Here is a 14,235-nt window from a genome sequence, read left to right as displayed (position 1 = left end):
ACTTGTAAAGTTGTTCCTATGTCTATGTCCTAGGTCTATTCAATGCTATGGATTTACATACCTGGTTTGTCTCTTAAAATGACTTACACATCTATCATTCATGAGAGACAAAGTCATTATTTTGGGAGTCTTATGAAACATGCTTCTCACTGTATATGTGCTTTCAGTATTGAAACTTAATTGAAAATTGTAAAACTTGCAATAAATTTTAAGATGTTTGATTAGATCAACAGGGGACAGATTCTTTGGAGGCATTATCTGTTGAGTGAGATTAAGGCAAATGCAACATTTAGCACTCCTGTGCAAACAGCAATCCAGTCTTGCTCTTCTAAGCAAACTGCAGTTGAAATCTAATCACTGGTATCCTATTTAAGATGAAGTTGCCTTCTAACAATTTTCCTGTTACAACTTCATTATGGTTAAAGAGATAGAGAGTTACTTGAAGCCACCACTGTGGTTTGTTTGTTGTTTTTAATTACCACTACCCATAAACTCACACTTTGCCATTGGCCACTTGCAGCTGGGGGAGAGAGAAGGGTATGTAAAAAAGTGGCCGCGGTAGCATTTGCCCTTCCTCGTTCCAGCACAGCCAGACCATAAATGGATCATTAGCGAAAGAGAGACTAGCCTGAAGCTACTGCAGAAAACATTTGCCTGTAGCATCCCTGGAAGCAAGGGGGTCAACCAAAGGTTGGGGATTGCACACCTGCCTGCTGTTGTCTTGGGCAGTTTCTGGGTGAGAGCTTTAAGATGGGAAGAGATGCAGAGCTATGTGCTGTTCACAGATTCTTCTTTGCCAGGGGTTTGCCAGTAAAGACTGTTTTAAACCTACAGTGATTTATGCTAGATAGGGTGACTTTAAAGTTTTACAGCGCATGTGAGAGGTCAGACTCCAGCCTAAATTAGAGTCAGCATTTCATAAAATACAATAGATAACAAGTACCCTGAAAACATGAAATTCAAACCTGTTTTTTCCTTTTCCTGGTAGGATTTTGCAAGAGTGTTGCATCATTGCTCTCATGCTCCTTATGGTTTATTTGTTTTTAAAAAAGAGACAGTGTATCTAATTATTTGCTTAATGGAAAATGTACATACAACAGCTAAAAGTGATGACATTGACATCGCAAACAAATGTAAGATACAAATAAGCTAAATAAGCTAAATATTAGCCTTACAATTAGACAGTTGCTAACTTCATTTTAATTATGTTGTTACTGAAACTATAGAATTCATATAAATATAAAGGCAAGTTCTAATTTTCCTTTTCAAAAATCATCTAGAATCGGGTAAATGAAGTTGTCTTTGAACAAGCAGTATGCCAGAATCTGTCCTCCACAAGTCATTGAAATTACTCCAGATCCTGAAAGAAAATATATCACTGTTTTATGTTAATTTTTATAGTGGAATACAAACATTACAATAAAACTTCAAACAGACATTCTTTTTATCTTCAATTTTTTTTAAAATGGCCTGTCTACTCAAACATTTTACCCAAGGCTTTAACCACCTACAAATGCAAAAGCCAGTTCCGGGACAGGGAATTTATTTGCCTGTCCCCCCCAACATTTAGGAATTTACTGCAGCTGTCGATCCTTGTTATCCATCATATAAGAAGAACAGAAGCCAGCCCTTTTCCCTTAACTATTTCTCAAGATAATATATTCTAGTACAAAGCTATGCTTTTAATTTTACAGAAAATGAAACATTCAGAAATGTAGGTTTGCCATTCACTCTAAGGAAATGTGATGACTGGGATTTATCTCATCTATCATAAGTATCTGTGCATAGTGTTTACAAAAGTTGCTCCTGAAGGTGCCTGTTTCTTTCCATTGATTATAAAGGGTACCAAGGAAGACTAGTTTGGACAACTGTCTTTTTGACACCTGAATTAACTGAGATAGTTTGATTAGTCAGGACTTAATCATGTTTTATTTCAAGATTGTGAGCGTGCCTGCTGTTTGTTAACAAGATTAACATAAGCTGAGTACGTTCTGGTCTTAAAACAGAAGATTTTTTAAGGCAAGGCAAATGTGAGTCCAGTGTTACTTGCCTGTGTCATTAAAAGAAGTATGAATGACAAGCATATATTTCTTCTTTAAATGTTGACAATTCTCAAATTAGTGAGACAACAGACATTTAATAGAAACAATTCATACTGTAAAACTAATTTTCTCCATAGAGTCTAACAATTTAAACTTTAAAGAATGTAATTATACCTAATGCCAGCCACCAGTGTAACATCAGGGGGAATTCAGACATAACTGCAAGGAAAGAAAAGGAGAAATATGAATTTTTAAACAATAAGGATGGGGATATGCAAACATTACATTATGTTATCAAAGGTCTGCTTAGTTATGTTTCATAACTTATATACTTTACATTTATTGAAATTGCAAATGCATATTTATGTCCTGATCATGCAGATACTTGGCCATACTACTAAGCTTAGCCCAGTGAGCGATCCCACTGCAAGGCAAGTGTTAAACCTAGTAAGTGTGTGCTAAACGGATCTCTCAGGCTCTCTGCAGAAGAAATGCCTTTTTTATTACTTACCTGCACACAGTTTAGCACAACAGAGACACCGATCCCCTGGTAGAGTGCCTACATATTGCTGCAATCCAGATAAATTAAGCTGCCTACCATTTTCGGTTTAACGGGTGATGCAGTGCATGACAGGCAGGCTGGGGCTGCGCACTGCAAGTTCGCACTATTGCACAGCATGCTCTCTCCTGTGTCAGGCACTTGCCTCATGCAAGCTGACCCACATCCCCACTGTATGATCAACTACAGGGCCATTATATGACCCAGTATTGCCCCCCCCCCCAAAAAAAAAAAAAGCTGACAGGGCTGTAGAGGTAGTAAAGTGAGCTGGGAGGCACACTGCATATGTTGGCAGCTCAGAGTCAGCCAGCAGAGCTTTGGTTGGCCATCTGAATGAAACAGCAACAAATCTGGGGTTGTCTGGACATCAAAATGCATCATCTAATATAATGATAGAAGATATCTTCCTGTATAAATTACACACAAAGCAGTTTTTGTTGTAGTTTTTGTAAACTCCTTGATTTAAATACCATAGTTATTCATAAGGAACAACAGTAGTTTAAATTCCAGGAAATCAAATTTGGTAGATGAGAAATTATGCTTTATTTTTTAAGATGAAGTCTCTGTTGGTCTCTGGCTTAACTTGCCATAGGAAGTGGGGAATCCCCTGCTGTATAAAGTGCTAAAAGACAAATGGACTAAGCATTGGAAAATGGAAGATGAATTATTATGTAGTAGGGGGGGAGTCCTAATTGGTCAGTGATATTTTTTCCTATTTCTGAATTCTAGAATAAAAATACTAAGCTCATTGTTATAGGAGAAAAGCATCCCCAAATGGGCTCTGGCAAGGATGGGGTTAAAATGTATTTCCTAATCAGCCACAGCAGCATTCTGCTAAACAGCATGAGAAGAGGGAGTAGGTTACCAGGTGCTGGCAAAAAGTGATGATGAGTCTTATTTACAGCAGCCAATTCTTTTCCTTTTCTTTCCTTCAAGGGGAAAAGTTTCAGGGAAAAAAGATGCTTCGATGGTAAAATGCTTTATTTTCCTCAAGGAGATTTAGTTCAAATTATCTAACTTAAAAACTTTGAACTGGCTTTGCTGAAGCAAGCCTCAGTTTTACTCTGAACTAGAGCTGAAGTGTTAATGAGTAGATCTTAAAGCGTCAGGACATGGACAACTATTGATTTCTTGTTTTAGAGAAAAACATACCTTCCAGATGCTGAAATTGTATCTAGGCTGGATCTGTTTGATATGAACTGTTAGATTACAAACTAAAACTCTGAATTTTTTATAAGAAAATAGCGTTTTAAAATTCTGCAACAAAACCAGAATTGTTTTAAATGGCAGGATTTAAATACATGCAGGAGTCAAATGGATGGAAAATAGAGATATGTATTTATTTAGCTTTAAGGAAAAAATAAGTTCGTCCAGTAATACTGTAGATGAATCATAGCTGATTGATCCTTCAACTTGTGATACTATGCATATATTTAGCAGTAAACCTACTTACCGACTGAAGTTATGGTGATATGAATAATAGTAACTGTTACAGCATAATCCCAAACCCATTCTTCCACAACCAAGGCAAACAGCAGACCACAAATGAAGAAAGTTATTTCCAATGATATCACAAGAACTGTAAATGAAAATAGGATATTTATACCAAATATAGTTCTGAAAGGGTTTTTCTCATATTCAAAATGATAGCAATAGGAAGTTAAAATGTCTGAGAAGGTTATGCAGGTTTTTTTTTTTTACAAGATCAAATATTACACTAACACTTCCCTTATAAGTTCATTTCTAATTTTGCCTCAGACCTCTGCAGGCGTTGTATCCTGATTTGCCTATAGACTTTAAAATCTTATACATTTTATGTAAAAACATGAGGATTAACAGGATTATGACCAGTGACAGGATTATTACCAGTTTATATAGCCTAGATGAGAAATGGCATGGAAATTTTACTTAGGGGCCATGCACACTTTTTGCATATGGTGCCAAATAGATTTGGTTGACATTGACATAGATCAAATTCTTCTCATCCAGAACAGAATTGTATGGTTAAGGGGTTATGTTTGGTAAGAAACTTCATAGCTTTCTCCCTGTTGACATCATTGCATCGTATATATATATGATATGTACCAGAATATAGATATACATAAGAACAATTTAAAGACAAGACATACAAGGGGAGATAGAGCAGAGAGCCTGCAAGGTGAGCGGAGGCCATCCATCCGTATGGATCTCACGGTACACACAACCAGGAGCCTGGCTTTCCTCAGAGCTGACGGCAAGGCTGCCAGAGCTACCACGCCATCACCACGCCTGACATTCAGCATCCAGCTCTGTGTTGTGTTAAACCGTGAATGGGGATTACCAGCAAAGTGGTGATAACTAAGTTATGTTGCCAAAGGAGACTATTAACGTTATCTGATGAAGAAAATTCCTTCTCTCGGAGACAACACGGTGCGTTTCCGTCGCCTGGTTCTTTCTCTGGAGCGTGCCGAGCCCCGCGGCTGCCACGGGGCGCCAGCCCGCGCCGCCCACCGCCCCTGGCGTGGGGTGCAGCTCTGCAGAAGCCGTGGCAGGGCCAAGCCGTGCCCCCCACGGGCCGGGAGGCAGGCGGGGAGGCACGGAGCAGCTACGCTGGGAAGGGCGAGGAACCCCACGTGGCGTTTGATGAACTGCGTTCTTCCACAGAGCCACGGAGTGGTGCTTAGCTGCTGACTTGCTATTAAGGGCAACGGGATCGAAAAGAATCTCTTTTAGGGCAAAGTGTGGCTCTGTGCTTTGTGGCCACCTGGGACAGCAGGGGGTTGAATGGAAAATGCGTGATGTCTCTTCTAGCTGTAGTCCTGAGTTCCCATATAACAGGCCATAATCGTGCATTTGTAATTCATATAATTTTCCATCTAAATGCATTTTGTTCCTCTTTTTAAGTATGCAAGCATATAAAACTCAGATTTTTAATGGAATTATTTATTTTTTTACTGCTCCAGTAACATAATACCTAGGATTACTGTAGCTGAAAGTAGAGAGACCATCGTTATTTTTTCATTGTATTTAATGTATACATTTGGCAGCATTTTGTGCCTTTCACTTTTGTTCTTTTCTTTATAGGGTCAATTAGTTCCTACTATACTATGGATATTTCACCCAGCAGCTTAAAAAAATGTAAAAAATAAGAAAAATACTACAGGAAAAACAACGTGTAGTTAGGAAAGTCAGAAATAACACTTCAAAAAATTTAATATTTGACAATGCATTTTAGTATTTTTAGTTTATGATCTTTCATGATGATAGTATGCCTTTAAATTATGCCAGTAATTTTATAATTTAGAAAGTATGCTTAGTGTAGACAGATGTTCTGTAAACTTTTTTACAAAACTGGTCAGTAATGGTACCTCAGTTCTAAGCTGATGTCCTGGGTTCAGCTGGAATAGAGTTAATTTTTTTTTACAGGAACCTGGGAGGTGGGGGGCATAGCCGGGGCAGCTGACCTGAACTGGCCAAGGAGCTATTCCATACCATGTGACATCATGCTCAGTATATAAAGGGGGAGCGGGCCGGGGGGTGGGCTCTTCTTTTGGGTGGGGGAAGTGGCAGAGCGTCGGGGCCCGGGTGGTGAGCAGTTGCACTGTGCATCACTCTTTTTGTATACTTTTTCATTAGTACCGTTGTTGTTGTTGCAATTTCTTTGTGTTGTTCCAGTAAACTGCCTTTATCTCAACCCTCGAGGTTCCAGGTTTGTTTTTTTCCTCTCCTCCGTCTTCCCCCCATCCCACCGGAGGGGGGCGGGAGGAGTGAGCGAGCGGCCGCGTGGTCCTTTGTTACCGGCTGGGCTGAAACCACGACAGCTGACTTCCATTTTTATTTTGAGGTTATCTTTTGAAGACATAATTCTGGTTTTAACAGGCATGAGTGAGACTCTTGAGTGAAGTAATTCTCATTTGCAACATCATTCAGAGACCTTTGTTCTGGTTTGTGCACATGGACTTTAAACAGATCCTCTTATGTTTTGCTATTCCATGTTATTTCATCGGGTGGACAGAAAGGAGGGTGGAATACTAACCAGTTGCAAGACATAGTCGCTGTCTTTGGCATATAAACATGCTGCATCAAACTAGCTGATAAAATTTGGGGGGGCGGGGAGAAATCATATGGAGATACAGTAATGACATTAGGGCCCTGAAAAGTAATTCTAATGGAGTATGATTTAATTTTCTTTTCCACTGCTACAGCTGAGATGTTCTTTTGTCATCTGAAATCAGTATTGATACTGTACAAATATCCATGCATTTTTATTACTCTTTTTAACCTGATGAACTAACCAATTTACTTTTGAGTTTTACTTACTTTACTGACACATGATGTGGTTTGCCTTTGTAAAATAGATTACAAATCTGGTAAAATTTCATGTATGCATGTAATTTTTTAGGAATTACCATTTAGGAAAAATAATATATTTTGAGATCTTCAGACAAAAATGCAGAAATTTGTATCAGGATATATAAAGATATGTTTAGGGATTGAGCTACAGTCAAACCTGAAATTTCAATGCCCACTGTATTCAGGCATTACCAAAGCAAAATTTCCATTAGTTGAATGTGACCTATTATTCAGGTCTAGATCCAATGATTCATAAGAAATTTATTGCAGTATGAAAATTAAACTTAACAACTTTGTGGAGGAACTTTACAGAGAATAAGTAATTGTTCTGCAGTGAAATTGAGACATCCTGGCAAAGCAGCACGTTTTCTTCAGATGATGCAAGATCAGAACAACTCAAGGGAAAGCCTAACAATCACTTGAATGATAAGTAGCAATACAGAAATGAGAAGTGCTGGCAAGATGAATAAGCATTTAAATGCAGTGTAGTTAAACTACAGAAATCATTAGTATTGCTGAAACAGCTTTAAAATACTATCCATAAGGAAGACAAGTTTATATCCAAATACAGTCTATTTCCTTGACTGAGAAAAAAAGAGAAGCAAACTTCAGTTACCTAAATAATATGGGTTAATCCATGAGGGACTTGTCTTAAAATCAAAAGGTCCCAAACCATCCAACATTTTAATCCTGTGGAAACAGAATGAATAAATTTAACCAGAGATTTTCAATAATGCCCTAGTGATTATATGACATATTATGGGTGCTTTTAAATGTGATTTCAAATGGAATTCTCTGGGCTTTTACAAGCTCTCTACGTCCCATTTCATGTTGTGGTCTTGCCCTTGCCCACTTTTATTTACGACATTTTGCACGATACATGCTAATCAATAACTTCCTAAGGGAATATAATTTGTCTTTTTTATTGAGTATAAAATATTTCTTTTCCTATTTTCAGTCATCTTTTCTCCTATGTTCATTTATTTACATGGTGCAAGTTGCAGTATGCTAGCATATGAGAATAAAGACAAGGAAATCTTACTTGAATACTGCGGAGCACACAGATAGGACCACATAGTACACAGTGTAGAAAACTACCACGCATATCAACAAGTTCACCAGAACAACCTGCAAAAGGGAAAAATACAGTAAAACCTAATGCCATGTTTACATCAGGTATATAATTGTTAGAAAATAATTCCGGATTTCTATCAATCATAATGTGGGAAAAAAGTAAATTAGAAAAAAAAAAAATTTAGACAGAATTTTTGCTGTTGCTGACTACATAAAAGCTGCTAAAAGCTCTTTGGTACATTTCAGCTCCTAATGTGTGGTTATAATACATAGCTCTGGTTTTATCGCATATTATTGTATACCTGCTACTTACTGATTTTATAAGTGTTCAGAAAATGAGGACATTGCTTGGCAGTTATTACACAGGGGACCTTGAGAGTTTAAGATCATACAGATGCTTAAATAAGCCTAGTTTTAAGAAATGCCATCCCTGCAAGTATGTTGAAACTATATGCAAATAGAGTGTCGAAAATTGTAAAGCAGTAACTGTTAAGTTTCCATCCTCTAGAAAATGACACCCTAGTGCTTACTTCCAAAGATAAAGATGTAGACAGCTTAAATGAGTAATGAGGGCTATCTGTTAAATATTCTTCATTGTTCAATTGTTTGTGAATTTATTCTAAAATTCCAACTCCAAACTGAAAAAAATACCCCTAAAAATATGAGTTTCATAAAGCAACCATTATTTTATGATCCAATATTGTGTCTTTAAGAAAAGAGAAACACTATATAGAAAATTATAGAAAGCATGTATATTTGCCAAGATACCTAGGTATCATTATTTTTTTCATTCCATTTCAGTGTCTTCATTTCTAAACTGAGGTGTCAGAAGCAATGCAGCCAGAGAAAAACCGGTGAGTCTTCACCTGATCAAGTTCATAAAATGCCTTGAGATCCTTTCAAGTGAAGCACGGTTCACATATCTCTGATCATCTAAGTTGGCTTCCTGAATTATGCAGACCTGAGGACTTGAATTAATTCCTACAGGTATAATGTAAAATTATGTTTTGAAGGTTAATATGTCTTGCTAATAGTCTTGCTAATGCAGAACACTTTAATTTCTGTTTTTTCTGTGATGAATTAATGACATTCCAGATGTTTATTTGGCCTTTTTTTTTGTTAAGGGAAACATGGGACATCAGGACTAGAGATCTCTATGCATTGAACTTGAGCATCTGCTTTGGCAATATTGTGTGCTTGCTTAAGAACATGAAACTGAAGATGTTTACTACAGTCAGTAGAGTGGTCAGTAAACTCAGGTTTTCTCCTTTATAGACTCCAGATTGTCTTGCATGTTCTCACTCTAGCTAGTGCTTTATCATGTCATATTTGTCCTTTCCTCTTGCTTAACTTCTTTGTATCTTTCCTTTTTCAGTGGCCATTTTTTTAACTCCTGACTCTTTCTCTATAATCATTTTCTTTGCCTATCCCCTCTATCCTGCATCTTCTACTCTTTACTTTCCTCTGAAAAATATAGATAGAAAGTGGTCATGAGAAAGACAGTGACTGTAGAGAGTATTGCTACCAGTTTCATATTGTCCATCTTTACTATTGTGCTACATGATACTTTACAATGGAAGGATGTGTGGCTACATTTTGCTTTTGGATATTAAAGCATTCCAGTTTCTGTTTTAGGAGTAGACTATTGTATAAATTCTCAGCCCAGGTACAACACACATAATGAGTGAAGACTTTCCTTGCCCTTCCTTCAGTTCGGCTATCAAATATTTGAAACTAGCCATGTGTGTTTACCTGACTCACATGGTAAGACCTCCATAGATCTGCACGCCATGATGCATTATGCAATAATGATCTAAGGGGAACGTAATTACTATAGTGATTCCATTAAGTAAATAAACTTGGACATATAAATATGGGTCCTAAAAGTGCACATTTTTGTGTGCCCTGCAAGATCCCATGCTGATTTCCCCTCAGATCAATGGAATTGAGCTGACAGCAAGTGAGTTTGGAAGTTCTGATGTTTTACAGGACTTCTTGTCTATGTTGATCAAAAATAAATTTAAAATTGAAAAATGAAGACTAAGATGATGAAATTCCAAATGCAGGTATTCATTCAGAAGTAAATCCATGAAAAGTGACCCTGCATAAATGAAGTAGTAAAATATCGGGGACTGGATGCAATTTTTCAGTGCATCAGAATGGCAAGCAGAGACTATGGACTGCATATAGTGAAGCATTATATCAATGCAAGAGAAGCCAGTGTTTATCTCTTTGAATGGTGACACCTTATCTATAACAGGAATGGATTTTAGAAAAAATAGGTAACAACTAATAGAGGAATAGGACTCAATTCTGAAGAAAGGTAAAAACAATCACATGTGTGTAGGTTGGTTACAGGGACTGAGGTAGGGGAAAGGATAATTGCATATTCATAACTAAAAAAGAAGAGGAATTATTTGCAAAACAACTAGGAATAAAGGAATGAAACCAAAAAACAAATGTATAAGATACTGCAAAGTTTCAAAAATCATTTGCATTTTGCAAAGTTTGAAAGAGACTTGCTCTTTTTATTTATTTGTTTTTATTCAAGAACTTTTATCAAAGCTGGTTATTGAGTGCCATTATCATTGCTGTGGATTTTGAGGATAAAATTGGATAACATTCTTGACAAGTGATTCAAAATTAATAAAGAAAAAAAAGAAAAGAAAAAGTATAGAATATTTTTTTAAGTCACCATTTTAAAATAAAACTCAGTTGGCAGGTGAGATTGCAGTGAAAAATGTAAAACATAAACCAGCTCTAAAGTGCAATTTCCATTTTGATTTAGTTTGTTACATGCTGGTAAAAGAAGCCCTTATTCAAGGAGGCAGTGACTCTGAAGATAGGCAGTAGATGAGCTTTAGTTCATACTAGCTTGTTTTTATGAGCTTCTCCTGCAATATTGCGACACAAAACAAGCCCTTAAGGATTTGGGGTTTAATGTGGGAGAAAATGAATAGAAATAAGGAAGAAGTATTACCTCTAAACACAGCACTGGGAAGTCAACGTGGCATCCAGTTTGGTGCCAGCAATTTTTGAAGTAAAATTAAGAAGGTGCAGAGAAGAGCCTCAAAAGGGAGATGATGGCTAGAAATGTTGGGGGTTTTTTTCTCATTAGGACTACAGCCCTAAAGAGGTCAATCTGTTTAGCTCTGGGGCCTGATTTGATTATGATGGATAAGTACCTTCGCAGGCAGAAAATACCAGGTACTTAAGGGCTCTTTAATCTATCAGAAAAGCCACAAGAAGTAAACAGCTACAAGTTATAGCTAGACAAATTCGAAAGGTACATGAAGGACATTTTTAACTGTAAAGGCAATTAGCCAGTGGAACAAACTGCCTTTGGAAATAAGAGATCCTTCAAAGCAAAACGAGATGCCTTTCTGGATGAAACTTCATGCAAACGTCTCTAACATTCACTTCTGGCCTTAGTTCTTTGAATGGTTGTGTGGTAGATAAGATATTTACAGAACCATCCAACATTGACAGAGTGTGGATACTGTGAATTTAGCAAACTACTTATTCTTATATTGCTAAGTATTGTAAAGTGCTAAATATTGAATACTGCATCTATCTCCTACAGGGAGAGAGAGCAGGGAGCTTTAGTTTCTAGTGCAATAGGAGAGAAATCCATCATGCCTATACAAACTGATATTTGCCAATAAGTAAATGTCCAGGACAGTCTTACTCTTTTCTTCTTTCCCTACATGAAAGCAAAGCCAAGCAAAAACTGAGAACGATTAATCTCTTCAGCCAGGTTGGTCTGAGGGCTAAATACAGCTTTCCCATTTCCACTGTCTTTAGTCTTATTCTAAATGAAAATTGGCCAGATAACCCATCTGATCCCTTCTTTTCCACAGTGTACACCATCGTCACCATAATGTTAATCGACTACAAAGTCATGTGCAAGTTTGGCAGACATGCTACCTCCTACCCCCCAAAAGTATCTCTAAGCATTGGAAGTTTAATCTTTGGCACTTTTTTTGGTGGGAATACTTTTCATTCCATTGCTCTGAGCAGATGCACATTTCCTCTAATTCTCCTTTATCCGCTGCCCCTCCTCTAGCAACTGCCTCCTTGAAGCCTTATCTGCTCCAGATGTAGATTCGTACTGTAATAAAAGTAGTGAGACAGGACTGAAGTGAAAATCAGAGAGCTGAAGGATGGCTGTGAGCTGTTGACCTGTTGACCTCTAATTACAGTAGGTGAATTCCTAGCCTCTCTTGAAGTCAGCAACAAACTTTCATTGGCGTCAAAGGCCCAGGATTTTTCTCTTTATACCCAAAATATTCTTAGTCCTTGTAGTGATGTATTAGGTATAGCATGCTTTGCTCAGTCAAGTAAGCTAAGGGAATGCATGCAACATGAAAATGAAAACCCTTTGAAAATTTTCCAGTTGTATCACATTCTACTTCATTCTTTTATTTAACATTGCCACTGAAATTTAAACACATATTTTTTAAATCTCAGGATACTTTTTTTTCAAACTATTTTTCCCTTTCTAAATTCTCAGGTATTTCAAAGCACAAAAACACAAGTTAAAAACCAAAGGGTCATTTATTATATGTTAAAACAACCTAAAGAAAGAATAATAGGAAATCACTGGTGTCATCAAATGTAGGATTTTATTAGACACTTCCAAGAATTATATCTCGTAAATGGAACTACATCACATATTTTGAAATCATTTTTACAAGATGTATTTTGCAGTACTTACTACCAGAACTCTAGTATAAAGTGTCCTTTTAATTTGTTTTTTAGGGAGAGAACATTGAAGAACACTCTGTAAGAATGAAAGCAATAGCTCTTTTAAGCCCCGCAGTAGCTGTCTAATTCTCTAAATACTATCTGGTGACATACAACACTAAACAAACTCAATTCCCTTTACCTTGGTTTCAGCAGTTTTGACCTTGAGAGCCATGGACACATGATGAGTGAAAGGAAGTGCTGTTGCTATATTCCGTATGCCAACATCAGCAGGAAGAAGCAGCTGTTTTTCACCCCAAAAAACATTCTTATAGGTGAGCATAGGACAGAGTGAGGTGAGTTGATTGGATTAAACTGAATTGAGACAGAAGCCATCTGCGAGCAGACTGTAAGCTGCTGAAGAGCAAAGGCAAAATCCTACTAGCTCATTTAATGTTCGTCCTTTTGTAGCTACAGTCAGCCAAAGCATATCTATAATATAACTTGGCTATTTAGAGACAACATTATTAGTATTATTTTCTACCTTCTATTTGCTTTTTTCAGCGTTCACTTGATCACAGTTCTTTGGGGTTATTATACCTTCCTACTTTTAATTATTTTTGCAATTTTTAACATTAATTCTATTGACTATAGATGTGGAGTAGTATATTCACAATGTTCTTTGCTAATATTGTTCTTCTGACTATCACTTTATTACATCAAGTATAATTTACATTAAATCAGGTATAATTAGGTTAAGAAAAGCCAGACTTATGACACTTCTTTTCCTGAACCATATTTTGTTCCTTCAGTAAAATGAAATTTAGTGTGCTTTAGAGCAGATCCAACTTCTACTGAGCAGCTCCATAATGGATTCAGATTTGACTTTTTACAGACACATTATGATTCAGTATGCTGTGTTATTTGGAAAAAGGAGAACATACAAGGGAACACTTCTGAAACTGAACCAAGAACAAACTTTGGTTTTTTAGCTGTCACTAACATAATATGTGCAAGTTTCATTAGGGTTTTTTATGCCTTTTTAATCATACAAAATAAACGGTATCCACTTTAAAATATAGTCTGCACTCAGCAAACAAGAGCTTTTGCTCATGGATTCAATAGGTCCAGATTGTGAATAGTCAGGGAAGTTACTGGTAGTATTGTGTGAAATTTCTTCCTGCACAAAATGTTAGCACAAAAACCTGTACATCAGTTAAGTCCTATTTCAAGGGCTGAAGTGATGCCCAAGAAATAGACTGAAACAAAATTAAAAAACTAAATTAATTTGCTTAAACAGTTGCAATAGTCACAAGTAGCAAATTAATGAAGAAATATTTGCTTTAGTAATTAAAAATTATTTGAAAATGAACAAAAGATTTCATTCAAAGAGCATCCTATCTACCTCAAAGTATCATCTGAAAACAGCCATGACCTGAAATTAGTTCGCATAAACTTTTGCAGTAACTCTAAGCAGCAAGATAATTGAAAGAGTAATGGATTGCATTAATCTAAGACCATTATCAAACATAGCAAGAGTTT

At 36.8% G+C, this 14,235-nt stretch overlaps 1 protein-coding gene across 1 annotated transcript; it reads right to left on the bottom strand.

The window, feature by feature from the left end:
- Positions 1-1,265: 1,265 nt before the first annotated feature.
- TMEM244 (transmembrane protein 244) lies at positions 1,266-12,928 on the bottom strand. The gene is made up of 6 exons (XM_010574709.1): positions 12,896-12,928; positions 7,976-8,061; positions 7,550-7,623; positions 4,055-4,180; positions 2,217-2,261; positions 1,266-1,360 (listed from the first exon to the last, which is right to left on the bottom strand). The coding sequence occupies exons 1-6, from the start codon at positions 12,926-12,928 to the stop codon at positions 1,266-1,268; spliced, it is 459 nt and encodes a 152-aa protein (XP_010573011.1).
- Positions 12,929-14,235: the final 1,307 nt, after the last annotated feature.

The sequence above is a fragment of the Haliaeetus leucocephalus genome, unplaced genomic scaffold, assembly GCF_000737465.1.
Source record: "Haliaeetus leucocephalus isolate CR32 unplaced genomic scaffold, Haliaeetus_leucocephalus-4.0 Scaffold450, whole genome shotgun sequence".
Classification (NCBI taxonomy): domain Eukaryota; kingdom Metazoa; phylum Chordata; class Aves; order Accipitriformes; family Accipitridae; genus Haliaeetus; species Haliaeetus leucocephalus.
This window is presented reverse-complemented; position numbering and strand designations above follow the sequence as displayed.

What these genes read in the sequence shown, in the direction of transcription:
- TMEM244 (XM_010574709.1), bottom strand. Translation starts at nt 12,928, where the DNA reads ATGGCTCTCAAGGTCAAAACTGCTGAAACCAAG. An exon ending in GTGTGCTCCGCAGTATTCAA is followed by an intron (nt 7,624 to 7,975) that starts GTAAGATTTCCT and finishes CTGTTTCCACAG; the next exon opens with GATTAAAATGTTGGATGGTT. An exon ending in ACACTGGTGGCTGGCATTAG is followed by an intron (nt 1,361 to 2,216) that starts GTATAATTACAT and finishes ATTTTCTTTCAG; the next exon opens with GATCTGGAGTAATTTCAATG.